Below are 27,945 nucleotides of genomic sequence, written 5' to 3'. Positions count from 1 at the left end.
ACCTTTCTTTTCACACATGTTATTCTGCAATGGAATGGATACAAACGAAGGATGGTTGGGTTACTTGTGGCAGATTGTATTTGCAACACCTTATTTTAAATTCTTAATAGTCTGATCAGGCTCTATTTATAACTTTTGCCAGGTTTTGTTTACCGAAACTGTACAAGTGAGGGCTGGTCTGCAGCATTCCCTGTATACGGAACAGCTTGTGGATATGATGTTAATGATACCACAAATGAAGTCAAGGTAAACACAAAAACATAGAAAATAGGAGCAGGTGTAGGCCATTCGGCCCTTCGAGCCTGCTCCGCCATTCATTATGATCATGGCTGATCAACCAACTCAGTAACCTGTTCCCGCGGTCTCCCCATACCCTTTGATCCCTTTAGATCCAAGAGCTATATCTAACTCCTTCTTGAAAACATACAATGTTTTGGCCTCAACTGCTTTCTGTGGTAGCGAATTCCACAGGCTCACCACTCTCTGGGTGAAGAAATTTCTCCTCATCTCAGTCCTGAAAAGTTTACCACATATCCTTAGACTATGACCCCTGGTTCTGGACTCCCCCACCATCGGGAACATCCTTCCTGCATCTACCCTGTCATGTCCTGTTAGAATTTTATAGGTTTCTCTGAGATCCCTCCCCCCTCACTCTTCTGAACTCCAGCGAATATAATCCTAACCTACTCAATCTCTCCTCATACGTCAGTCCCACCATCCCAGGAATCAGTCTGGTAAACCATCGCTGCACTCCCTCTATAGCAAGAACATCCTTCCTCAGATAAGGAGACCAAAACTGCACACAATCTTCCAGGTGTGGCCTTACCAAGGCCCTGCATAATTGCAGCATGACATCCTTGCTCCTGTACTCGAATCCTCTTGCTATGAAGGCCAACATACCATTTGCCTTTTTTACCACAAGTTGGACCTGCATGCTTACCTTCAGCGACTGGTGTACGAGAACACCCAGGTCTCGCTGCATATTCCCCTCTCTCAGTTTATAGCTGTTCAGATAATAATCTACCTTCCTGTTTTTGCTACCAAAATGGATATCCTCACATTTATCCACATTATACTGCATCTGCCATGCATTAGCCCACTCACTCAACTTGTCCAAATCACCCTGAAGCCTCTCTGCATCCTCCTCACAACTCACCCTACCACCCAGTTTTGTGTCATCTGCAAATTTGGAGATATTACATTTAGTTCCCTCATCTAAATCATTAATATATATTGTGAATAGCTGGGGTCCTAGCACCGATCCCTGTGGTACCCCACTAGTCACTGCCTGCTATTCGGAAAAAGACCCATTTATCCCTACTCTTTGTTTCCTGTCTGCCAACCAATTTTCTATCCATCGCAAAACACTACCCCTAATCCCATGCGCTTTAATTTTCCACGATAATCTCTTATATGGTATGTATGTAGAGACAGAAATGTGCATGAGTGGACATATCCAGCATTTCAATCAATATGTTGCAATGCAGGTTTTGTGACTGGCATTTCAGTTCTACTAATAGACTCTAATCTTACATTCTGCATGTGCAAGGATACAAATGACACAGACAGGTAAATCATTTACAACATGGTAGATATAGTTGAATGTATTGTTTTCTAATGTTATTTATTTTATCTTTATAAAGAGAGCATACTACATGAATGTGAAAATCATGTATACTGTCGGATACAGCACTTCCTTCATAGCCCTGTCAATAGCGGTAGCAATCCTTGGCTTATTTCGGTGAGTGTGATATTAGTAGCATCTGTATTAATAAAAGTTTTGTGTTTATCTGTTTGCAAGATTGTATCACTGTATGGCCGTGAATGTCTCATTGATCCAGGCTACCCACGACGGCCCAGAATTTGCGGTCAGCAGTAAAAGAACAAAGCTTGTTGTTCACCTGCTGACAGATGCCCACAAAGTTTTTGTGAGCTTCAGAGTGCAGACTTTCTCTAATCTGGCCCCTGATCCAGTGTGGTTCCCTCTACAGGGGAACTGAGACATCTGTGAGCAAGCAACAGTGAGGCTCTTCAACCAATCATATTGAAGAATCCTCACTGAGACATGCGGGGCTGGATTTTCATTTGTTAGGCCCGATTCCATTGTAGGGAGGAAATGCAGGTTGGAACCCCACAAGAGGGTGATTGTCAAGGAAATGGCCAATTAAGTGGCTGCCTCCGGGAGCCCTGTCCAATTCAGGGCAGAGGGTGGACTCCTGAGGCTGAAGCGCCACTAGGAGGCCCCACCATGAGAGATGGGAGCTGCCGATGTAGGTAGGAGAGTGTGTGTGTCAAGATGTGCCTGAGGAGCCCCCTGAAGAGCTTTTACAAATTTTTAAAATCAAAGAGGCCACAGCTGCCAGACCGTCCTCATGGAGGGGCAACCCCCAGTGGATGGCCGGCTGCTGCAGCTATGGCGCTAAGGCTATGGCGGGTGCATGGTTGGGTGGGAGTTGGGGTTTTCTTGCTGGATGAAGCAATGGCCCTTGCAGTCTGCTGCCAGGAGGCTGCTTCCATCCCTCGTCTGTGTTTCGGCCTCAGTGGGGTTGGGGAGGGGTGGGTGCCTACAATCAGCATGTGCAGAGTCACCTTCATAGGCCCCTTAATCGGCCTAATTGGCTATTCACCGCTTGCGGGCGGTTGTCTGTCACTCCCTCCGATCCTGCCTTCATGAAAATTGCCAGGAGGTAGGGCCATGGCGGGAGACAGATAGCAGGAAATTGCGGGCCCGTCCGTTTCCGGTCACACCTCCACAGCCAATGAAAATTCAGATCACAGAGTTCAAACCAGGAGGTATACTGCAAGAAATATAAATTAGATTTAAATCATGAAAAGCTGCAAAATAAAATTGAGAAATATGAATGGGATTAATGGAGAAAGAAAAACAGACAAGAAAAAGTTAAAAAAAAGTTATTTAAAAAAAAATCTCCACCACTAATTAAATTCTGGCTAAGGTAAATTCGAATCCTAACTTGTAAAATTATTTTTTTTAGGGCTAGAGAGGTTGTTTGGCAGTAATTATCACTTATGCGCCATTAAAACCTACCCCTGAGTGCACCAGCCCAAACTTTTCCTGCCATCTTTAGTAGGGAACTAGTGGGCAATAACCCTAACTTCACACCACTGCATTGATTTCAGTGCTGAGTCTATCGGCGAGGACTGCAACAGCGTACCCTATGGAGGAGTAGGGCATCTCTGACAACATATGTGCTGACACCAGAAATTGCTGTCTGATTTATTCCAGCACTATGGTGAGCACTGTTAGCCTCACCACTATTCTTATTGCAAAATCTGGCCCATGGTATTGTCACTCACATGATCAGTATGAACCAATTATATTCCAAAACCAAAAACAGAAGCCTGCTGTGACGATACCCTTTCATCTCCCCCTTTCATCTCTACATCCAGCCAAAGAAGCAGAAGAAAGAGGTGGATACTATAAGACATTTACCATCCAGTTCTGTGTGTCCTCCTGCAAGTCCAGCCACCTCTCCTAATGTTAGCCTCTTGTCCAGTCCCTTCCTCTACTCTTTGGATTCAGTTTCCCTACCTCCCTATCCATTCCTTTGTGCATTGGGCCTGCCCTTAGAAACACCGTATTTGTTTTTCATATTAAAAGGCATTTCATATTAAATTGCAACTTCCTGCTGCGCTATCCAACTTCCTGTTGCCCACTCCCCAATACTGGGACCATTCATAATGCATTATTTTGTAATATATAAACAAGCATAGATAAGTTTAAACTGTTTAAATTTGTATCTAATATAACTGAAATATGCTGCATATTTTATAGGAAGCTTCACTGCACCAGGAATTACATTCATATGCATTTGTTTGTGTCGTACATCCTTCGTGCAATTTCAATCTTCATAAAAGACAGTGTCCTGTTTTCCAGTGAGGATATTCATCACTGCAATGCTTACTCGGTAATTATTTCATTACATAACAAAAATGATAATTATTTGTAGGGATCATTCTAAAATTTTAAGTTGTCCTGCTTCTTAAATTACCCATGAGTTTATAAACAAGTCAATAGGAGGAATGCCATGGTTAAGAGGCAAGAACATTGTACAATGTAGATAGCCATGTACATTGAACTAAAATTTTCTGTTGCTATGGTTAATCATTGACTAATTAACTAGCCGGTAGAGCTTTGGACAATAAGCCTTGTATTATGGCAAAATTCTATGAAACACAGTGATGACAAGTTTGTGTTTGCTAATTTTAATGAAATGGTAGATATGTGTAAGGAGTGGTAGGGTCAGAAGTAAATGCCGACAAACACTTTTCCAGCGGAGTGTTCCTATTCTTCAAAAGAAAGGGTTAGAGAAAAAGGAATAAACAAATTAATTTAACCAGTTTAGTTCTTACTGAAGGTGAGCGTTAATGATAAACTCCTGCAGCCTTCTGCAGCAAGAGAGTCACATGGAAAAATAAATATTCTGGTGTAAGTCAGATGTTACATTTTTGAGCTTAACCAAGGTTAATATTTTAGTATTAGTTAATGTGGCCCTGAATTTCATTTGGGCCTCGACAGAATGCTGGTGCAAAATAATTGTGACAGGATAGTTAGGTGTGGGAAATGGGATGATGCTCAGAAACACTGGGTCCTGCCTCACATATTGCATTGTGAAAATCCCTACAAGGGTAGAGTTAGATGGAAGTTCTGCCTGCCCCATTGCAGGTCTGTAAAAGGTCGTGGGACTGGAAGGATTCTGCCATTTACCCATTGCTCCCACCTCCTTTTGACCTGAGTAACATGGACAACAGCAAGATACCAGCATCCAGGTTAATGGAATGGTGGAAGTGGGGCCCACATGGGTTTCCAGGCCCGGATCTTGGCCTGAAAGAACCCATCATTTTGTTGTTTGGCATCCTAAAACATACCTTCATACTGGTTGGAGTTGTACTATAACTGGTGCAAAGTAGTGTCAGATTATACTCTGGAGGTGGTCTCTCATCACAGGGCTGCAGTGCACTCAGACAAAGGATTGCTGAGGATCTGAAGATGGACTGCTATTTCTCTCACTATCATAGAATCATAAAATGATTACAACACAGAAGGAGGCCATTCAGCCCATCGTGTCTGTGCTGGCTCTCTGCAAGAGCACCTCACCTAGTCCCACTCCCCTGGGAACAATTTCTCCCTATCTACTCTGTCCAGACCCCTCATGATTTTGAACACCATATATTCTGCCATTTTCTTCTATGATATAATGTCATTGTCACATCCATGCACAGCCAAAGCCAAAAGTAATAGTATAAAAGCATTAATACAAAAGTAATAGTACGCCAACACAGTAGTTATCTATTTTTGTAGTGAGGGAAATTATGACTTGATCTGCAATTTATTGTGTTTTCTGTTTACTTTGTTTCCCAGGTTGAATGTAAAGTCGTTATTGTTTTCTTCCAGTACTGTATTATGGCTAATTTCAGTTGGTTGCTTGTAGAAGCACTGTATCTGCACACACTCCTGGTGGTATCTGTCTTTTCAGAGCGAAAATACTTCTGGTGGTATATTGTTCTAGGATGGGGTAAGTTTCACTCTAAGAAACTAAATGGCATGCATTTTTGTATGGTTCTAAACTACTCATTTTGTAAAGTGTTATCATGTTTTCCTGCATCTAGTAATCTGAGTTTCTTCAATTTTGTTGATTTGTTTTAATTTCTCACCTTCAGGTGCACCAGCAATTGTTCTTATACCCTGGGCAATTGCAAGGCAGATATATGAGAACATTGGGTAAGCCGTACTTCCATGATAAATAAAACCTAGAATTTTTTTTTCATTCATGGGATGTGGGCGTCGTTGGCCAGGCCAGCATTTATTGCTCATCCCTAATTGCCCTTCAGAAGGTGGTGGTGGGCTGCCTTCTTGAACCGCTGCAGTCCATGTAAGGTAGGTACACTCACAGTGCTGTTAGGAAGGGAGTTCCAGGATTTTGACCCAGCGACAGTGAAGGAACGGCGATATCGTTCCAAGCCAGGATGGTGTGTGACTTGGAGGGGAACTTGCAGGTGGTGGTGTTCCCATGCATTTGCTGCCCTTGTCCTTCTAGTTGGTAGAGGTCGTGGGTTTGGAAGGTGCTGTCTAAGGAGCCTTGGTGCGTTGCTGCAGTGCATCCTGTAGATGGTACACACTGTTGCCACTGTGTGTCGGTGGTGGAGGGAGTTAATGTTTGTAGATGGGGTGCCAATCAAGCAGGCTGCTTTGTCCTGGATGGTGTCGAACTTCTTGAGTGTTGTTGGAGCTGCACTCATCCAGGCAAGTGGAGACTATTCCATCACACTCCTGACTTGTGCCTTGTAGATGGTGGACAGGCTTTGGGGAGTCAGGAGGTGAGTTACTCGCTGCAGGATTCCTAGCCTCTGACCTGCTCTTGTAGCCACGGTATTTATATGGCTACGCCAGTTCAGTTTCTGGTCAATGGTAGCCCCTAGGATATTGATAGTGGGGGATTAGCGATGGTAATGCCATTGAACGTCAAGGGGAGATGGTTAGATTCTCTCTTGTTGGAGATGGTTGTTGCCTGGCAATTGTGTGGTGCGAATGTTACATGCCACTTATCAGCCCAAGCCTGGATATTGTCCAAGTCTTGTTTCACTTCTACATGGACTGCGTCAGTATCTGAGGAGTCACGAATGGTGCTGAACATTGTGCAATCATCAGCGAACATCCCCACTTCTGACCTTATGATTGAAGGAAGGTCATTGATGAAGCAGCTGAAGATGGTTGGGCCCAGGACACTACCCTGAGGAACTGCTGCAGTGATGTCCTGGAGCTGAGATGATTGACCTCCAACAACCACAACCATCTTCCTTTGCGCTAGGTATGTCTCCAGCCAGCGGAGGGGTTTCCCCCGATTTCCATTGACCTCAGTTTTGCCAGGGCTCCTTGATGCCATACTCGGTCAAATGCTACCTTGATGTCAAGGGCAGTCACTCTCACCTCACGAGTTCAGCTCTTCTGTCCATATTTGAACCAAGGCTGTAATGAGATCAGGAGCTGAGTGGTCCTCGCGGAACCAAAACTGAGCGTCACTGAGCAGTTTATTGCTAAGCAAGTGCCGCTTGATGGCACTGTTGATGACACCTTCCATCACTTTACTGATGATTGAGATTAGGCTGATGGGGGGGTAATTGGCCGGCTTGGTCTTGTCCTGCTTTTTGTGTACAGGACATACCTGGGCAATTTTCCACATTGCAGGGTAGCTGCCAGTGTTGTAGCTGTACTGGAACAGCTTGGCTAGGGGCACAGCAAGTTCTGGAGCACAGCTCTTCAGTACTATTGCCGGAATATTGTCAGGGCCCATTGCCTTTGCAGTATCCAGTGCCTTCAGTCATTTCTTGATATTGCGCGGAGTGAATCGAATTGGCTGAAGTCTGGCATCTGTGATGCTGGGGACTTCAGGAGGAGGCCGAGATGGATCATCAACTCGGCACTTCTGGCTGAAGATTGTTGCAAATTCTTCAGCCTTATCTTTTGCACGAATGTGCTGGGCTCCCCCATCATTGAGGATGGGGATATTTGTGGAGCCACCTCCTCCAGTTAGTTGTTTAATTGTCTACCACCATTCACGGCTTGATGTGGCAGGACTGCAGAGCTTAGATCTGATCCGTTGGTTATGGGATCGCTTAGCTCTGTCTATCTCATGCTGCTTATGCAGTTTTGCAGATAGTCCTGTGCTGTAGCTTCACCAGGTTGACACCTCATTTTGAGGTATGCCTGGTGCTGCTCCTGGCATGCCCTCCTGCACTCTTCATTGAACCAGGGTTGGTCTCCTGGCTTGATGGTAATGGTAGAGTGGGGGATATGCTGGGCTATGAGGTTACAGATTGTGGTTGAGCACAATTCTGCTGCTGCTGATGGCCCACAGCGCCTCATGGATGCCAAGTTTTGCATTGCTAGATCTGTTCGAAATCTATCCCATTTATCATGGTGGTAGTGCCACACAACACGAAGAAGGGTATCCTCAATGTGAAGGTGGGACTTTGTCTTCTCAACAACTGTGCGGTGGTCACTCCTATCAATACTGTCATTGACAGATGCATCTGCAGCAGGCAGATTGGTGAGGACGAGGTCAAGTATGTTTTCCCCTCTTGTTGGTTCCTTCACCACCTGCCGCATATCCAGTCTAGCAGATATATCCTTTGGGACTCGGAGAGCTCGGTCAGTACTGGTGCTACCGAGCCACTCTTGGTGATGGACATTGAAGTCCCCCACCCAGAGTACATTCTGTGCCCTTGCCACCCTCAATGCCTCCTCCAAGTGCTGTTCAACATGGAGGAGTACTGATTCATCAACTGAGGGGGCGGTAGATGGTAATCAGCAGGAGGTTTCCTTGCCCATGTTTGACCTGGTGCCATGAGACTTCATGGGGTCCTGAGTCGATGTTGAGGTCTCCCAGGGCAACTCCCTCCCTACTGTATACCACTGTGCCACCACTTCTGCTGGGTCTGTCCTGCCGGTGGGACAGGACATACCCAGGGATGGTGATGGCAGTGTCTGGGACATTGTCTGTCAGGTATGATTCCGTGAGTATGACTATGTCAGGCTGTTGCTTGACTAGTCTGTGGGACAGCTCTCCCAACTTTGGCACAAGCCCCCAGATGTTAGTAAGGAGGACTTTGCAGGGTCGACAGGGCTGGGTTTGCCATTGTCGTTTCTGGTGCCTGGGTCGATGCCGGGTGGTCCGTCCGGTTTCATTCCTTTTTATTGACTTCGTAGTGGTTAGATACAACTGAGTGACTTGCTAGGCCATTTCAGAGGGCATGTAAGAGCCAACCACATTGAAGAACCACAAATGAAGAACATATGCCGCAAGAAAGGATCTTTTCAGGTCAAACCTTTGTTGTGGTCATTTTTAGTGTTAGATATTTGAAAAAAAATGATTGTTCAGCAGGAGTAAAACCTCCAAAGGTAGTGTAGCATACTTATACATAAATGTAAAATTGCATGGTAATGACATAAATGTGTAGAGTACTTTAAAGCTCTCAATCCTTTAAATGGGTGCAGAAATTATCTTCTGACACTCCAGTGAGATATAACAAAAAAGTTTACATGCTATTATGAAAAAAACAAATGTCTCCCTTCCATTTTGACGATTGTTCTTTAATACCTTTTGAGTATATCATTCTTCTTTTAAAGTCTTGAGAATCAAGTCTATCTTTATATCTACCAAATGCTATTCATAAAGGGTGGCAACAAATTAAAGTGATGTGGTATTAATAATAACTATGTGTAAATTCAGTACCACTGTACAGATCTAATAGCTTGTTCACATTCACAGACAATGTTCAGTCATTTAGACTCAGAGAAACAGCACCATTTTAAAAGGTTCATTATCTCTTTGTGTAATCCACAGCTGTTGGGATGTTAACTCAGATGAATATATATGGTGGATCATTAAAGGACCTGTAATTCTGTCTATTTTTGTAAGTACTTTTTAATTAAAGATGGTTCTGATCTGTGGTAAATTATTAGTTCAAGTACTACATTTTAAATAATTCACTTTTATAATTAAATAGTGCACCCGACAAACATGAAGTATTCAGCAATTTGCAAACCAATGTGTGGTACATGCAGTTATGCTCTTAAATTGGGTGACTTTTGCTAATATGGCAAAATGAGAAAAACAAATTTTTCATCTGTTATACTTTCCGCCCAATATTTCTTTCAACTGAAGTCAATGAGAGGGAAAACAGGAGAGGTGTGTAACATTTGGCCAATCCAATATCACCCATGTTATACTATCTCCTAAAGTTAAAATGACTCAGATTCAACTCTTTTCAGGTACAAGACTGAATGAACTGTATGGACTTCAAATTGGTCCATTTAATTTAATTATTTACAACAACATTGTGCATGTATAACATTAAATATCTTTTGTAACAGGCTGAAAATTTCTCAATGATTATAAGACAAAAACCAAATCCAATTCTAAATGACGAAACAGATGAAATAGACAAGAATCATTCCTGGATTGAATGGTGCAGTTGGTTACACACTTACTCGTCTGTTTAAATCCAACCCCAGCAAATTGAATGAAAGTTTCCTTTTTCTGCTAACTGCAAGAATTTTAAATTACTTCTGGCAGTCTCAACTCAGTTCTTAGTAAGTGAGAATCCACCGCATAAGGCCACAAAAGCAAAATAAATAAATTATGTTACCAAGGTATTTGTTAAAGCTACACAAAATCCTAGATTTTGATTTATGTATAATTTTGAAAATCGTACATTTTCCACCTCTTTTCCATATATTTTTCATTCCTTATATCCTGATAGACAGTCGGGACATATGTTGGGAATATGCTTGATGGTTCTCCAGATTAGCCACCATAACTTTGGTGGAAGATCAGTAGATACCCTGTTCAATGCATCTATCTGGGGTTCTGGCTGATTTTCTACCAAAATTGCAGTCGCCAATCAGGAGAACCTCCAAGGAAATTCTTAGCGATAGACGGTTGGGAATTGCCTCTGCATACTGCTTCCCCCTTGTGGCATCGCTGTGACTATGTATTAAAAGCTAAGTACAAAGTTTAGTAACGTCAAAGGCAATATCAGAACAATTGTAGTTACAAGAAGAAAACAATACTGGCCAATAAAGGGTGCTCCTATCAGTTGTTCAGTAACTGTGGTCAGTCTCAGTGGGAGCAAATGTCCTTAAACAGGATAACAATTGTGATGTGAAACATTTACATTTACTTTTTCCCATACAGAGGATTTAGGAATTTCTGTTGCTTCACAGCTGTATTTAGCTATTTTATGTGAATAAAAACAAATATTTTTACATGACTTGAATAGTCAGTGCTCAGGTTATAGTTTATACATGTATATTAGTTGCTAATAAGATCTGTAGACAAAGAAGGGAAGGATTTGGTGATATACTATTCAAATATTTTACTTATGGCAATTGTCAATGCCCTGTATATACTATCATTGAAATGTTGGTACTGAAAGTATTAGAAAACTCTAGTTAGATGCATATGTTAATTTAAGAATCATTGTAACTAATGGCTATACCTATTCACTTACACCATGGTGTCCTTTTCCTTTACTTTTATGTATTTAAAATTCATTACTTAAATAATATCTATTTTTGAGGATATGTGCAAAAGAGGCTAGGATGTGAAAGTGGTGATCGGTCAATAGCTTCTCCCCAGTTCATAGAGTCTCACAGTACAAAATGAGGCCATTTGGCATCATGTCTGCTGCCAGGAACATAGGAGCAGGAGTAGGCCATTCAGCCTACCAAGCCTACCCCACCATTCAATATGATCATGGCGGATCATCCACTTCAATGCCTTTTTCCCACACTCTCCTCATATCCCCTTATGTCATGATATCAGCTATTGACCTGCATGATTTGTTGTGGATGATCACACCCCAGCTGGTTATTGAGGGAGTAAAATTCCTTTTATGTTGTGATGCATCTCAGAGTACCTGCTAAATGGCTTGTGTGCATCCAATGGCACCCTGCACCATGGGAAAGCCTGCAGTCCTTATGAAGCCATGTACTTGCTGCATCTCCTGTTCTCTGGCAAGGAGGAATGAAGTGAAGTGAGCCTCTTTGAATAGAGTGTCAGTGACCTCCCTTATGACAGCAAACTGTGAGATATTGCAAAGATCTCCAACTCTAGACTGGAAGTTCATGGCCACGATCACCTTCACAACTGCTGATAATGCAGTTCTTGCCCTGCTCTGAGGTTGCACTTGTGGCTGCAGCAGGTGATAGATTTCAGGGAAGACATCCTTAATGAAGTGCAGATATCTCACACACAGTTCCTTGTTAAAGTTTAGGTAGGATACTTGCTCTCTGAACATACTAGACGAATATGGCCTCTTGCTAATAGCCCTTACCTCCCCCCTCCTCCTCCATCTTCTAGCAGCTCATCCTGCTCTGCATGCCCTCTGCTCATTCTCCCAGTCATGCTACATTCCACATGGAATATCCACTAGTGCACCCATATCTGTTAGCAATTGGCTTGTGCAGAAGCCGTGAAGTCAAGATCAACTCCTTTAGCACCTACCACACTACTCCCTGTAGATGTTAGAAACTTTAAAGGACTCTCAAAAGCACCAAACACTTCTGTAATCATAGGAACAAAACAATCAGCAAATAACCTGAAAATAGTTGATGATCCTTTAAATAGCAGAGATGGGGCCTCTTTCCTTCCATTGTGTTCAGCTCTGTGTGATTAAGAAACAGTGTAATTGGAGCGCTAAGCTCCAAAATGGCAGTGCTGGTGTCAAATTAGAGCTACATGTTGGTTATCATCATGATCTGCTATTCTGCATACTTACAGCAGACGTTCACTGCACACGCTAATGCCCTCACCAATACGGCATCCAGTGAGACCCGTATTAGAAGTGTGCACGTTCACTGTGAATGCCATTTTGGTCCTCTAAGACCAAGGTAAGGGTGCAATGTATCTACGTTTTGCTCTGTAGATCTCTATTTATAAAGCCCAGGACCCCATGTGCTTTTTTTAACAGCTTTATCAACTTGTCCTGTCACCTTTGAAAAAGTAAACATTTACTTTTATTCTACTTCACAGATCAACTTTGTTCTCTTCGTACGGATCATTAGGATATTAATAAAAAAGCTAAAGACACCTGATGCTGTGGGGAATGATTTAAACCAGTACAGGTGAGTCACTGTATCTACCAGCCTCTTTAACACAAAGCCATGCAAATTCTACTCTGGCTGTGGGAACGTCAGTGAGCTTGATTGACACTCCATCCACCATCTCAAACATTCACTCCCTCTACCAGTGGCGCTGTGGCAGCAGTGTGTACCAACTAGAAGATGCACTGCAGCAACTCGCCAAGGCTTCTTCAACAGCACCTTCCAAACCGGCAATCTCTACCACCTGGAGGAATAAGGGCAGCAGGTACACAGGAACACTGCCACCTACAAGTTCCCCTCCACGTCACATACCAGCCTGACTTGGAAATATATCTTCATTCCTTCATCGTTGCTGGATCAAAATCCTGGAAATCACTACCTAACAGCACTGTGGGCGCATCTACACCACATGGACTGCAGTGGTTCGCGAAGGTGGCTCACCACCACCTTCACAGTGGCAGTTAGCAATGGGCAGTAAATACAGGTCTTGCCAGTGACATTAACATCCCATGTACAGCATAAAAAAAACTACTCAACAGTATGGAAAAATCCAAACCCCAACACAGCAATATAAAACTCCAGGTACCTACTTCTAAACTAGCATATGTTGTCTGCCATCATGATCTGTATCCTGTTCTTAAAATGTTAAGAAATTAGTAACTGAGTATGTCTATAAAAAACATAAAATAATAATGATAAAAATGATACCAGTGCAGAAAGCCTTTAATTATAATGAGAAACTAAAGAAACCAGTCAGTTGCAGTGAGGGCGCAAAGATGCATGGATGGGCTGCCAGTTGAGCCCTAGGTGCTGCTTTCCTCAGACGTGCACGTGTACCATAAAAATGCTGGGGCAGTAAGGGATGATGTTGAAGAGGCCACACCTCAATGGGCACTTTCGTCATCAGTTACTTCCTTGGTGCCTCTGATTGAGGCAACATCTATACGGCAAGGACCAGTGACCGAGTTTGCCCTTATGTTGTTGCATGTGGGGCAGCCTGTGGCAGTGCCCCAATGGCACCGCAACTCTGAAGAAAGGCACCATGGCCAACTCAGCCGCGTGCAGACACAAATGAGCAGCCTGCCTCCATTTCTGCCTCAGCTACACGGGGAATACCAGCACCCCCCCACCCCACCCCCAGTAGGAGTAGCCATGTGTGGATGGTGCTGCATCAGTAGTTTCACTTGGTTGTGCATTTGGGTGAGTTTTGTTATGCTTCTATTCGCTGATTCCCCTAAATGTAATGCAAAGATTGACGGTTGAAGCTTGACTTGTGTGATCCCAATGTTTTGAGGCCATTGATGCACCAACATGATGAAGTGGCGGTGGGTGTGCAACACAATGGTTGGTGGTCAGGGACACTGTGTGGTGATATGCCTTCCAGACATTTTTGGGAAACAGGATATGCTCTGCGACCGTTCATTGTGGGAAAGGTGTGGTACTAGACCAAATGCCATCCAGGATGAGGTGCCCTCAGGAGAAAAGTGCCTGGATTAGTGTGGCCCGAGCTTCCCTGCCATGCTGGTCAATGGGTTGACATCTCAGCCTGACCTCACCACGTTGTCCTCCACCACGTCGTCCTCCTCCTCCGAAGACCTGTGCCGTTCTTCCTCATCTTCATCCTCAAGGTCCATACCTCTGGAGAGCCATGTTATGAAGAGTGCAGCATACCACCAACATACGAGAAACTGTTGAGGGAGCGTACTGGATGGCACCCTGCCAACAGGTCAAGGCATAGGAAACCCATCCTCAGGAGTCTGATAGACTGCTCTATAATGGTCCTTGTGCTGAGATGGGAGCAGTTGTAACGTCTCTGTGCCGCTGTTGTAGGGTTGCACACAGGTGTCAGCAGCCATTTCTTCAATGGATAGCCCTCATCTCTTAGCAGCCATCCTTGTCGTCTCTCTGGCAGCATGAACAGCTGCTGTGCCTGTGATTGCCTCAGGATGAAGGCATCATAGCAACTGCCAGGAAACTGTGCACAAAACTGCAGAAAATGCTTGTTGTGGTCACACAGTAGCTGTACATTGAGGAAGTGGTGGCATCACGCTGGAGGTCACAGAAATGGCAGAGGATGATCTGTTGAATATGGATTCTGGTGGGGTGGAAGATGAGGACAAAGAGAACCCGATCGTCGTTCTGGGAGGGAGGCTAAGGGGTGAGAGCAGAAGTATGTGAGATAGAATGGACATGGTCGAGGGCCCTGTCAACCACGGGTGGGTGGGGGGGGGGGGGGAATTCCTCAGTTGAGGAAAAAGAAAGACATATGGAAAATGCTAGTATGGAATGTTTGCATCTTCTGAACAGATGCAACGGAGGCGGAGAAACTGGGAGAATGGAATAGAGTCATTACAGGAAGCAATGTGTGAGGAAGTGTAGTCCAGGTAGCTGTGGGAGTCAGTTGGCTTACAGTGAATATTGGTTGACAGACTATCCCCAGAAATGGAGAGAGAGAAGTCAAGGAAGGAAAGGGAAGAGTTGGAGATGGACCATGCAAAGGTGAGAAGGGTGGAAATTAGAAGTAAATTTGTTGAAATTTTCCAGTTCAGGGCGACAGTAGGAAGCAGAACCAATACAGTCATAAATGTACCGGAAAAAGATATGACGGAGGTGGCCTGAGTTAAACTGGAAGAAGAATGTTCCACATATCCCCCTGTAGGTATCCATAGCAACACTTTTTATTCCAAGGCAGTGAGTGGAGTTGAAGGAGAAGTTGTTCAATGCAAGAATAAGTTCAGCCAGGTGGAGGAGGGTGGTAGTGGATGGGGACTGACTGGTTGGGCCTTTGTTGAAGGAAGAAGCAGAGAGCCCTCAGACTGTCCTGATGGGGGATGGAGGTGTAGAGGAATTGGATATTCATGATGAAAAGGAAATGGTTAGGACCAGGAAACTGTCAAGTGACAGAGGGCATCGGAAGAGTCACAGATGTAGGTGAGAAGATACAGGACAAGAGGAGAACAAAATAGAGTCGAGATAGAGATGGTCTCACTTGCCACCAGCTGCATGGGAACAGTTGCCTGGACCTCCCTGCTGTGCCCCACTGACCCCTGCCCGACTGAGCCCTGCAGGTACATTCCTTCTCAATTGCCCCAGCACCTACACCTAAAACACTCATTGAGCACTGCTCACACAATAGCCACTGTGTGATAATGCATGAACTGTTCTCTGCTCCTTCCTCCATTTATGCAGCATCAGGAGTTGTTTCCCTTCTCTGACTGGCTTTCCACTGCGCAACTGGACAATATCCAGGCTTGGGCTGATAAGTGGCAAGTAACATTTGCGCCTCCGTCACAAATTGAAAATCCAGCCTATGGTGTCCAGTTATCAGTGCCCTACTTTAGGAAAGATGTCAAGGCTATGGAAAGGGTAAAGAATAAATTTGCTAAAATGATACAAGGAATGAGAGACTTTACTTCTAATGAGAGAATAGAGAAAATGGGACACTATTCACGGTGAGAATATCTTTGAGGTGTTCAAAATTATGAGGAATTTTCATAAAGTATGTAGGGAAATAATATTGTAAGAGAATTCGATTCTGACACCAAATATGGGTGTAATGTAATATTGTGTTCAACCAAGTCTTTGAGACAAGCAGTAGACATACAAGGAAATAAACATAATTACCCCATTTTTGTTCTGGGTTGATACATAACCGTCATTGATGCTTTTGATCCTGACTCTCTACTATTGTGACAGAAAGTTCAATATCTTTATAAGCCTCTCACCATGCACAGTCCAATAAGTTTCATTATATTCTGATGACATTTATTGTGAATAATACCCTCAGGAATGAGGTAATTCCTACAAAACACTCAACCATCTGTTTACCATCTAGCATGAGCTAAACATAGAAACATAGAAAATGTATGAGTAGGCCATTCGGCCCTTCGAGCCTGCCCCACCATCCATTATGATCATGGCTGATCATCCAACTCAGCAGCCTGTTCCCGCTTTTGCCCCATACCCTTTGATCCCTTTAGACCCAAGAGCTATATCTAATTCCTTCTTGAAAACATACAATGTTTTGGCCTCAACTGCTTTCTGTGGTAGCGAATTCCACAGGCTCACCACTCTCTGGGTGAAGAAATTTCTCCTCATCTCAGTCCTGAAAGGTTTACCCTGTATCCTTAGACTATGACCCCTGGTTCTGGACTCCCCCACCATCGGGAACATCCTTCCTGCATCTACCCTGTCATGTCCTGTTAGAATTTTACAGGTTTCGATGAGATCCCCCCTCACTCTTCTGAACTCCACCGAATATAATCCTAACCGACTCAATCTCTCCTCATACGTCAGTCCCACCATCCCAGGAATCAGTCTGGTAAACCTTCGCTGCACTCCCTCTATAGCAAGAACATCCTTCCTCAGATAAGGCGACCAAAACTGCACATCATCCTGAGCTCATTGTCCCATTTCTTTATCTCAAGATTTCTTGGCTATCTCTTTTCAAATGTGGCAACAAAAAAAGTCAACAAAGAATCACACATCCTGCACTTTCAGCAGAAACTAAAACAGCTTAGTCAGCTAAATTGTACCCTGATAAATTAAACCCTAAAGCATCCTGAGAATGAACAACTTTAACCATTTCATTATTTCTAACTACAGAAAAAATCCACAAATGATTTATAAGTAAAATGAAAGGAAAAACCTGAATCATACAGGCCGAAGGGCCTGTACTATGCTGTACTGTTCTATGTTCTATGTTCTATGAAACAATTCCTAACCCTACGTATGTATGTATATAAGAACAGGGTATTTTACACTATTTCCACTGCTTGGTCAATTGGTACTAAAAGGGCATAAATTTAAGATCATCATCACAGGAATGAAGAGAGGGGTTAGGAGAATTTTTCTACAGAGAGGACTGTTAGGAATTTGAATATCCTACCAGAATAAAAAAAACAGTAGAAACAAAAGTGAAATGGATAAATAACTGAAAACTAAAAAAAAGCAAATGGGGAAAGGGCAGGAAATGGGACTAAATGTTTATCTCTTTTCGAAATCTGGTGAAAACATGATGGACTGAATGGCCTCCTTCTGTACTGTAAAACTATATGATTCAATGGTTCTTGTGGTGGTCAGGTTAAATTTAAATATAGCTCTACATTAACAACTTATCATAACCATGCTTCAGATACTGGACTACAAATAAACACTGTAGAAATAATCAGTAGTATAAAATAAAGCCTTACCTTTTGTGCAAAATAAGCCTTAAATTTAAATTGTCACTCAGACAACTGCTGTCACTATGAAATAGACCGATGTTAATTTAAATTTATTGTAAGATTTGTAGTTCTCGAAATACATGAAGTGAAAGTGACCTATCTCTCTGTACCATTCCCAGGTAGCATTACTGTTAATCCATATCTATTTATAAACAGTAATCCAAGTTCATAAAGAAAAGCAGTGACAGGAATGCCATCTCAATCAAAGGCACTTCTGAAAACTACAATCAGGAATTCATATCAAGTGCATAAGGTGGCTCTGTTTTCTTAGAATGAAATGTAACTCCTGTACAACAGAATAGACACAGAAAGTGGAACTTTAACCCCACTACTTGGCAATTGAAACAGATGTACAAAGATTTACTGCCCCATTCCTGTTCAATTTCCACTCACTTCCATCTTGACTGGGCTCTTTTTATAGGCTATCAAGGTGCCCATCTGACTCAAGGAAGCGTCATTATTACATGTTAATTGGGGGTCCTATCATATACATAGGACTCAGATGGCATTTTACTAGCCAACTGAGTAGTGTGCCCACCATGGGCTCTCCTCTCAATACAGCTTTACAGGGAAGGAGAGGAGGCCCTCCAAGGTAACTCAGAAACCTTCTTTAGTGGGACCAGGAGGAACTGGAGATTACCTTGAGCTTCAACAAGGGCATTTTGGGCCTTTGCTATCCTGGGCTCCTCACTTACCACAGCCCCGCTCCTGCTCCTTGTGACTTACCTTGGTGCTAACGGGCGGCCTCCAGGGCGCACGATTTTGAGCCGCCTGAAACCAGTAAGCTGTCGCATTTCATCTGCTTTGGGCTTGTCGCTGGCTGCCAGAATGTAAGTGACATCCAGCTGTTAAAATCAGACAAGGTTTCCCATGGAGTCTTCTGGGAAGTAAGGCTGTCAGCTCATCCCAGCTTCCCACCTGGGAGTGTAAATCCACCCAAGAATGGAAGAGCCAAATATATTTTAACTGGTTCTGTATGTTGTATTTGTTCTTTGTAGGAGACTTGCAAAGTCCACTCTCTTGTTAATCCCATTGTTTGGAATCCATTACATTGTCTTTGTAATTTTCCCGGATAAAGAAAGCAACCTTGCAATGGACTTACGAATAGGCTTTGAGCTTGCTCTTGGATCATTTCAGGTATTTATTTGAATAAACATTAGAATTTTTGATTAAAATTAGTGAATCATTCAGCGAAAGTATCATTAATATTAGTAGGGTTCTATATAAATTTGATGTGAATATTTTTCTGAATATGTGCTGATGGTTTTCTAATATGCATTAGCAACAACTGAGGTTGTCTGGCACTGGTGCATACCAAGAAACTTACTTGATACATGTTAAGTAGTACTGTGACTTGTAAATAAAGGTTATTTCAATTGAGTCATTTTAAGATCCTTTAGAGGAGTATGCTATATCAATGTAAATGTGTTCTTTAAACCATTAATAAGAAATTTTTTAACCTACAGGGCTTTGTTGTTGCAGTACTGTACTGTTTCCTTAATGGTGAAGTAAGTTTTATTTACTGATTAACTCTGATTTATATGCCACGTACACACAGTCAAAAACTTTTCTTTAATAGTAATAAACATAGTTTTGCTTTTCTATCAATAAAACATGATTATTTTCCACTTAGGTTCGAGCTGAAATCAAGAGAAAATGGAGACGATGGAGGCTAAGGAAGTATTTTGCTGTTAATTTACACAACCAAAACAATTCCATAATCAGTAATGGGGTGACAGGCGGAACACAGGTATCTCTGCTGACCAGGTCCAGTCCCAAGGAACAACGGGAATTTCCTGACCAAGAATCAGATGTTCTTTAAAGGATCTCATGAAATATCGTGCTTCAAATGCTTTTCCAAAAGAATATGAAACCAGATTTATTAACTGTGAACAATTTAACAGAGATACTGCTGCTATTGATAGGCCAGATGTTATTGATCTGCCAATTACACTGAGAATTCCAATTTTTCCAAATTGGGGTGTCAGCTAAGCTGGTGTTTGCAACGTGCACTTACCAAGGAACATTATATTGATCAAGATAGGCATGAAATTTATGTATATGCGTAATATGGGGTTTATGTGTGATGTGTGTTACAAGGGCTATTGGTATTTAAGTTCAACTTGTTCCACCGATCAGCTATGAGCGAGCAAGTTCATTTTTAAGAGTAGCTATTTTGTAAAGTGCTTGTAAATCAGTCTCCCAAATAATTCTTGAAATGTCTAAATTGTGTGTTGTTACATAAGAAAATAGAATTCTTAAACATAGCCAAGTGATAATAGCACCTGTGAGTGTTAATAATGTCATTGTTTTACCACATTGGGCTGGATTTTAAAGCCCCTCTACCGACGGGAATGGTGTCGGGGGGCAATGAAAATTGGTACTGCCAACAACCCCGACGGCAGCAGGTCCCGTACCGATCTCGGCAGAGGTGGCTAGGCCTCGTTGTGGCCGCCCCGCCGCTTGGCGATGGGAACCGCATTAAAATATGTAAATACCTATTTACCATTAATCTCGCCGATTCTGCCATCATGTTGCCATCTTTATTCTTGCTGCCGACAATGCCAAGCCTTCGAATCCCCGTTTGGGATAACATGACACGACACCTGTGGGGAGGAGGTTTTGTTTCTCTGTGCAGGAGCGGGGTGCGGGGCTATAAGGCCTCGGATTGGTCCAGGGTGGGGGGTGATGGGAAGGGGTAAAGGACAAAGGTGCTGAAATTTGGGGGGCGAGGGGAAAGGTCAAAGTTTCAATATTGGAATTCTGGGAGGGGGAGGAAGGGCAGGAATGTTGTGCAATGCCATTGGGGGGGGTGGGGGGTGGAAGGAGGAGGGTGGGAGAATGCCTGGAAAGGTCATTGCATTTATTTGAGCAAAATCTTCACTGAACTTGCCCTTTAAATTTTAAATGTTCATTCAGGGCTGTCAGCCATTTAAAAATGGCGCCAGGGCCTGCGAATTGCCGGTGACGGCTCGCCTGCCCCCTCCACGCCATCGCAGGTGGTATGCGCCGCGGCCATACAAATGAGCCGCCGTGTTTGAAATCGCAGCAGCTCCGTGACTTGTGGCCTGTGCACGCGGGCCGCATTTTTTTATGTCCGCTGCCTACTTCAGTGGTGGAGTCTTAAAATGCAACCCATTGTGTCACATCCACAAACCAGAAGAGACAGATAGCACTGCCTTGCAGTTCAAAACAAATTTTCAACAATTGTTGCAAAAAAAACAAAGTAAAGTTACTTTTAATAGTTGGCGGATACACCCTATAAAATTATTATTGCAAGGAAGATCAGCATATTGCAATCAACACAACTGGACTTTTGGAATTTAGTTTCCAATTCAAAATCAAATTCAAAATTAGTTTATTGGAATGCGCTGAGGTACAATGCATTAAAATAGTGTTGCAGCCTTGCGATTCTATTAGATGGAGCATTTCAAGCCTACATCTACTTGGAGGTTGGTGATGTCTCATAGTGAGCTGCCATTTTAAGTTTTTTTTTAGAGATACAGCACTGAAACAGGCCCTTCGGCCCACCAAGTCTGTGCCGACCATCAACCACCCATTTATACTAATCCTACACTAATCCCATATTCCTACCACATTCCCACCTGTCCCTATATTTCCCTACCACCTACCTATACTAGGGGCAATTTATAATGGCCAATTTACCTACCAACCTGCAAGTCTTTTGGCTTGTGGGAGGAAACCGGAGCACCCGGAGAAAACCCACGCAGACACAGGGAGAACATGCAAACTCCACACAGGCAGTACCCAGAATTGAACCCGGGTTGCTGGAGCTGTGAGGCTGCGGTGCTAACCACTGTGCCACTGTGCCACCCTAAGTTCCTTAGTAAGGATGAAGTTCTAAGTTCACAGAAGCATTTCAGCTCCAAATATTACTTTCATGAGATTAGTGAAGCAAATATTAACACTAAAATTATACGAAGACTGAAAATTAGAATTCATTTCACTGTAATTATTTATGGTAATCAGATGAGAGAAATAGTTCCACTAGGAATATTACATGTTGCATTAGTGATTATAATATGTTTTGCTTATTTAATTTTCTTAACCCAACTGGATTTGGAATACAATCGGGCCTGCTAGGGACTAGCAAGGTTGGAAATTTTGACTGAACCCTGTAATGCAAAGCCTCTGCCCTTTCCTGTGGTGCATTGGCGTTTGCTGTGGGCAATGGCAGTTCTTCCAACTACACCTTACAACCCTATTTCACAAATGGAGGAAACACTAGCAGAATGATGCCACCTGTTGGAATTTCCAATATTCCTGCTTCTGGTGCCCCCTATCTACTGTGGATTGTAAAGAAACTGGCATACATTATTTCATAGCAGTATCAGTAAGACCACAGAAGAAAGCAGCTTATTTACACCCTGAAAGCAGCCTTTCTAGAAGGGGGCTGAGATTTCATTAGAACTGAAACTTACAGCTGGTCCTGCCAGCTCTCGATCCCCCCACGTTGCTGGTGCCCCAGCTCCATCTATATTGTCACATGCACCCCCAATAGTGCACTAGTTGCCTGATGCTGGGAATTCCGATGCAGTCATACACAAATCAGAAGTTCTGCTCTGTAATTGTTATGGCAGCAAGCGGTATCATAGGATTTTGGGTTCCCTTTGTCAGTTCTTATATGATAATCTATGTTGTTTTATTTTAGATGCTGACAGAACTATTATTTTGATTCCATTCAACTGAGGTTGCTAAATATATTCAATCTTTATTGTGATAGCAATTATATACAATAACCACCTCAGTGTGGTCTTGGTTTCCACATTTTTCTTTGTTTCATTCTGAGTTTTGCCTCAACCCATAGCCATGGAAACACAATTAAACTAATCCAAGGAGTGCAAACCTATTCCCCTCCCTGCCACTCACTAAACACCACTCCTGATTTTTATTTCAATGTATTTCATACTGACCTAAAGTCAAAATTACCTGCTTCATTAAAGATGGTGCAAAAATGTTGCTGCACAACAAGGGAAGACATAGATTGATGGTGTTCACAAACATTGTCACTTTTGGTTATTTTGGCCTTAGAGTTTGCAGGACAGCATGATGCTGAGTTGCTGCAGTGCATCCTGTAGACCATGCATACTGTAGACTTAGTGCATTGGTGGCAGAGGGGGTGGATATTGAGTTCAGTAGCAATGGTACCAATTAAGTCAACTGCTCTGTGGTAAATGATGTAGAGCATCTTGAGTGTTGTTGCAGTTGCACCCATCCACACAAGTTTGAGAATTCCATCACACTCCTGACTTAAGCCTTGTAGATTGTGGAGAGACTTTCAGAGGTTTGGAGGTTAGCCACTTGTTACACGTTATAAAGCCTATGCCCTTCCCTTGTAGCGACAATGTTGATATGGCAGGTCCAGTTCATCATCTTGTCCATGGTGACCCCTAAGATGTTGCTGGCTGAGGTGTCAGCAATGGTGGTACTTTGGAGGTCAGGGGAAAGTGGTTGGGCATTCTCTTATTTGAGATAGCCATTAACCAGCACTTTTGTCACAATCTGTCCCTTGATGCAGAGCTCATAAATGCACAGGGAAAGCATTTACCACCTTTGGCCGACTCACGAAATGCACAAGGGTTAACACCAAGCTGCCCCTTAAGACCAAGCTGATGGTTTATAAGGCCTGTGTTCTCAGCACTTTGCTGTATGGCTGTGAAACATGGGCAACTTACAGCTGCCAGGAAAAGAAGCTCAATTATTTCCATCTTCGCTGTCTGCAGTGCATTATGGGTATATCACAAATGTGGCAGTCCTCTCAAAGGCAGAGCTCCCAAGTGTGTTGGCAATAATCAAACAGAGGCGGCTTCAGTGGATCGGACCCGTCCAGAGGATGGAAGATGGTCACATACCCAAGGACCTTCTGTTTGGTGAGGTAGCCAGGGCCAGATGACGAGTGGAGCGCCCAAAGCTCCACTTCAAGGATGCTTGCAAATGTGACATATAGGCCCTAAATGTCCACTATCACACCTGGGAGTTACTATGTAGACCTGAGGCCTGCAACCACTACTTTGTGCACTTTTATATTTTTACATTTTACTTCTGCTTTGCTCTTGATTTTGAAAAAAAGCTGTATTAAACCTGTACTGAATTTTTGATTGAAAACAAAGTGTGATTGTCCTCTGACAAAGTCAAGTAATTAATCAATTATGTAATTAATGGTAATCAGTAGTAATATTATTAACTGTGAACTTGTTTTCCCAAGAACTCCTTCATTTTGTTTCCACGTTGGTCAAAGTAGACCATGTTCACAGCTGTTGTTTTGTCCAAACTACTGTTTTTCTCTTCTTAAAAATAAAGGCTGTTTCCTACGCCAGAATTTTATGCTCCCTCCCCTCCAGGACTGGGCCGGTGGCAGGGGGTTGTAAAATAGAGTGGGAGGCGGGGGCCATTCCCAATGCCTTCCCGTCCTCGCTGCAATTTACGAGGGGCAGCAGCGGCATGAAACGGCTGTCCCACCCCAGGCCAATCAAGGCAACTTAAGGGCCTCCTCCCACCACCAGGTATTTTACCAGCAGCCGATGGCCAGCTGAGGTCCCCCAGAGGTTGCCCAGTAAAACCTGGCGGCTTCCTTGCAGGCTGGGTGGGCGCCCTCCTGATCGGGCACCCTGTGTCCCACAGAGGGCACCCACACAGCCCAACCACCCCAACTGCACTACACTCCCACCCCCTCTCTCAACCATCCCCCCTTACCTCGCCGGGGCCAAGCCGATTGTCCCAGGCAAGGCCCCAGACACTTACCTTGTTTCCGGGCTGGCACCTTTCTTGCTGCTGTGGCTGGGTGCAGTCCCAGCAGTGACTATCCTCCGGGTGATGCTGCTGGGACCGATAGCTGCCAGTCGGCTGATTGGCTGGCAGCTCTTGGAGGCGGGACTTCCTGCCTCAGAAGGGCGGAAGTCACGCCCAAGGCCAATTAAGGACCTGGGGCATGTAAAATCCTGGCATGGCTCCCAGGCCCGGCTGAGACAGGCTGGCCCCAGAGTTTTTGGCCGGTGGGCGGGACGTCCCACCCAATGTTAAATTCTGGCCCTATTGTTTAAACAGGAGAGTCAGTTCTTACAATACTCAATGTCCCTTGAACTACAAGCCAGGACAATGGATAGCCTTGCACATGGGGTAGTCCACTATGGTATGGAGTCAGGAGATGGAGTTTAATTGATGGACAGTATAACCGAATTGATGGCAGGTGACAGACACCATCAAAGTACGAGCCTGAGCAGCCTCGTAGTGCTTGTGAAACGAATTCGATAAGGACTCATGATTGTTAGACTCTTATTTTGAGAAAGATCATTGAAGGCTTCGGAAAGCTGGAATGCAGTTGGAAATTGGACTTAAAGGGGCAAAACATCCAACGTTCAGGGCTGCAGCCGGAGTGGACTAATCAACCACTGAAGACTATGGAGGAAGGACGTCGACGGAGTGACTGACAGGAGAGTCCACCCCCGTGCAAGGTTCTCCAGGGACTTGGTGATGTATATACCAAGGAAGAACAGTACCATTTTAGGGGTTATAGCAATTGTTGTCTTTCTATACTCTTTTCCTTCCCTTCTTTAATAAAGTTACCTTTCCTATTTTTACCACGAATAATTGTTCAATAATTACTTAATAAAAATTGCTGTTTCAACACATTATTTGGTGTTGAGTCACTCATTCTTGTTACGTTCAGAATACAGCTCCAAACCTAAATGAAACTCCACAAGGGACTCTCATGCCCTACACCTAGCTGGCGAAAGAGGGAAATAGTGAGACATCCTGTGGATTGGTGTGAACTACCACTACCAAGCTACAGCAGCTTGGCAACAGGCGCCAACGTCAAAAACAACAACTCACAGTGTCACTTGGTAGCTCCACGTGCAGCACTTGTGGTAGAACCTGCCTTTCAAGGATTGGCCTTCACAGCCATCAGCAAAGCTGCACCAAGAGAAGACACCCCACCTAAATGGATTGTTTGCTGTGTGTCCATCATCTTTGGTAGATGGAAGGATGCCAACCTAATGTGACACTAATGTTACCTGTCCCTTGTTAGCACAAGCCTGGATGTTTTCCAGGTCCTGCTATCGGTTGATATGGGCTATATTATCTGAGCAATTACGAACCATGTTAAATACAGTGGAGTTGCCAGCAAACAGCCCCACTCCCGACCTTATGATGGAGGAAACAAAACTGTTAAGGACATGCAAAGATAACATTTAACCATTCAGAGGGACATAATACACTCCAGCTGCTAGTAAGGACATGGAAAATGCAGTCATATCCATGATATGTTTAATGATGTGAACAAAATGAGAGCACCTGGAATTGGAAACAACCTATGTGCTTGGATACAAAATTGGTTAGGAAGTCGGAGGCAGAAAAAAGTGATAATGGGCATGAACTCAAATTGACAGGATGTGACAAGGGATGTCCCCCAAGGATCTGTACTAGGGCCTCAGCTTTTCACAATATTTATAAATGACTAGGATGAAGGAATAGAGTGCCAGATATGTAAGTTTGCTGATGATACTATTATAAGTGGCACAGTAAATTGTGTAGATGGTAACAGAAATTGGCAAAAGGACATTAATAGATTAGGTGAGTGGACAAAACTGACAGATGGAATTTAAAGTGCGAAAGTTTGAGGTCATCCATTCTGGACCTAAGAAAGATAGATCAGAGTATTTTCTAAACGATGAGAAGCTAGTGGACAGGCACAAAATATAATTCAAAAGGCTATTGAAATATTAGCCTGTACCTCAAGAGGCTTGAATACAAAGAGGAAAAGTTATGTTACAGCTGCACAGAGCTCTGGTTATACCTCATCTGGAGTGCTGCAGTGAGTTCTGGACACCACACCTCAGGAAGGATATTTTAGCCTTGGAAGGGGTGCAGTACAGATTCACCAGAATGATGCAGGGGTCAAAAGGGTCAAATTCTGAGGACAGGTTACATAGACGAGCCTTGCATTTCCTTGAGAAGAGTATTAAGGGGTGAACCAATTGAGGTGCTTAAGATGATTGAAGGATTTGATAGGTTTTTTTTATTCGTTTGTGGGATATGGGTGTCACTGACAATGCCAGCATTTATTGCCCATCCCTAATTGCTCTTGAGAAGGTGATGGTGAGCTGCCTTCTTGAACTGCTGCAGTTCATGTGGGGTAGGTACACCCGCAGTGCTGTTAGGAAAGGAGTTCCAGGAATTTGTCCCAGTAACAGTGAAGAAACAGCAAGATAGTTCCAAGTCAGGATGGTGTGTGACTTGGAGGGGAACTTACAGGTGGTGGTGTTCCCATGCAACTGCTGCCCTTGCCCTTCTAGGTGTTAGAGGTCACGGGTTTGGAAGGTGCTGTCGAAGGAGCGTTGGTGCAGTGCATCTTGTAGATGGTACACACTGCTGTCACTGTGCGTCAGTGATGAAGTGAGTGAATGTTTGTGAATGAGGTGGCAATCAAGCAGGCTACTTTGTCCTGGATGGTGTCGAGCTCCTGGAGTGTTGTCGGAGCTACACCCATCTAGGCAAGTGGAGAGTATTCCATCACACTCCTGATTTGTGGCCTGTAGATGGTAGACACGCTTTGGGGAGTCAGAAGGTGAGTTACTCGTCGCAGGATTCCTAGTCTCTGACCTGCTCTCAGTATTTATATGGCTACTCCAGTTCAGTTTCTGGTCAATGGTAACCCACACAATGTTGATAGTGTGGGATTCAGTGGTTGTAATGCCATTGCATGTCAAGGGGAGATGGTTGGATTCCCTCTTGTTAGATGGTCATTGCCTGGCACTTGTGCGATGTGAATGTTACTTGCCACTTATTAGCCCAAGCCTGGATATTGTCCAGGTCTTGCTGCATTTCTACACAGACTGCTTCAGTATCTGAGGAGTTGTGAATGGTGCTGAACATTGTGCAATCATCAGTGAACATCCCCACTTCTGACCTTGATTGAAGGAAGGACATTGATGAAGCAGCTGAAGATGGTTGGGCCTAGGACGCTACCCTGAGGAACTCCTGCACTGATGTCCTGGAGCTGAGATGATTGACCTTCAACAACCGCAACCATCTTCCTTTGCGCTGGGTATGATTCCAACCAGCGGAGAGTTTTCC

At 43.7% G+C, this 27,945-nt stretch overlaps 1 protein-coding gene across 2 annotated transcripts in view; it reads left to right on the top strand.

Annotated features, from left to right (window-relative positions):
- Window positions 1–20,529, top strand: part of sctr (secretin receptor) — a 40,643-nt gene extending 20,114 nt beyond the window's left edge. For both annotated transcript variants that reach the window (XM_068035131.1, XM_068035132.1), the window contains exons 5-14: window positions 143–246; window positions 1,644–1,741; window positions 3,794–3,926; window positions 5,381–5,534; window positions 5,680–5,740; window positions 9,363–9,432; window positions 12,555–12,646; window positions 18,849–18,987; window positions 19,317–19,358; window positions 19,484–20,529. In XM_068035131.1, coding sequence (XP_067891232.1) covers window positions 143–246; window positions 1,644–1,741; window positions 3,794–3,926; window positions 5,381–5,534; window positions 5,680–5,740; window positions 9,363–9,432; window positions 12,555–12,646; window positions 18,849–18,987; window positions 19,317–19,358; window positions 19,484–19,672 — 1,082 coding nt within the window. In that variant the 3' untranslated portion in view covers window positions 19,673–20,529. The remainder of the gene's footprint in view (window positions 1–142; window positions 247–1,643; window positions 1,742–3,793; window positions 3,927–5,380; window positions 5,535–5,679; window positions 5,741–9,362; window positions 9,433–12,554; window positions 12,647–18,848; window positions 18,988–19,316; window positions 19,359–19,483) is intronic.
- Window positions 20,530–27,945: the final 7,416 nt, after the last annotated feature.

Source organism: Heterodontus francisci, chromosome 7 (assembly GCF_036365525.1).
Source record: "Heterodontus francisci isolate sHetFra1 chromosome 7, sHetFra1.hap1, whole genome shotgun sequence".
NCBI classification, from domain to species: Eukaryota; Metazoa; Chordata; class Chondrichthyes; order Heterodontiformes; family Heterodontidae; genus Heterodontus; species Heterodontus francisci.
This window is presented reverse-complemented; position numbering and strand designations above follow the sequence as displayed.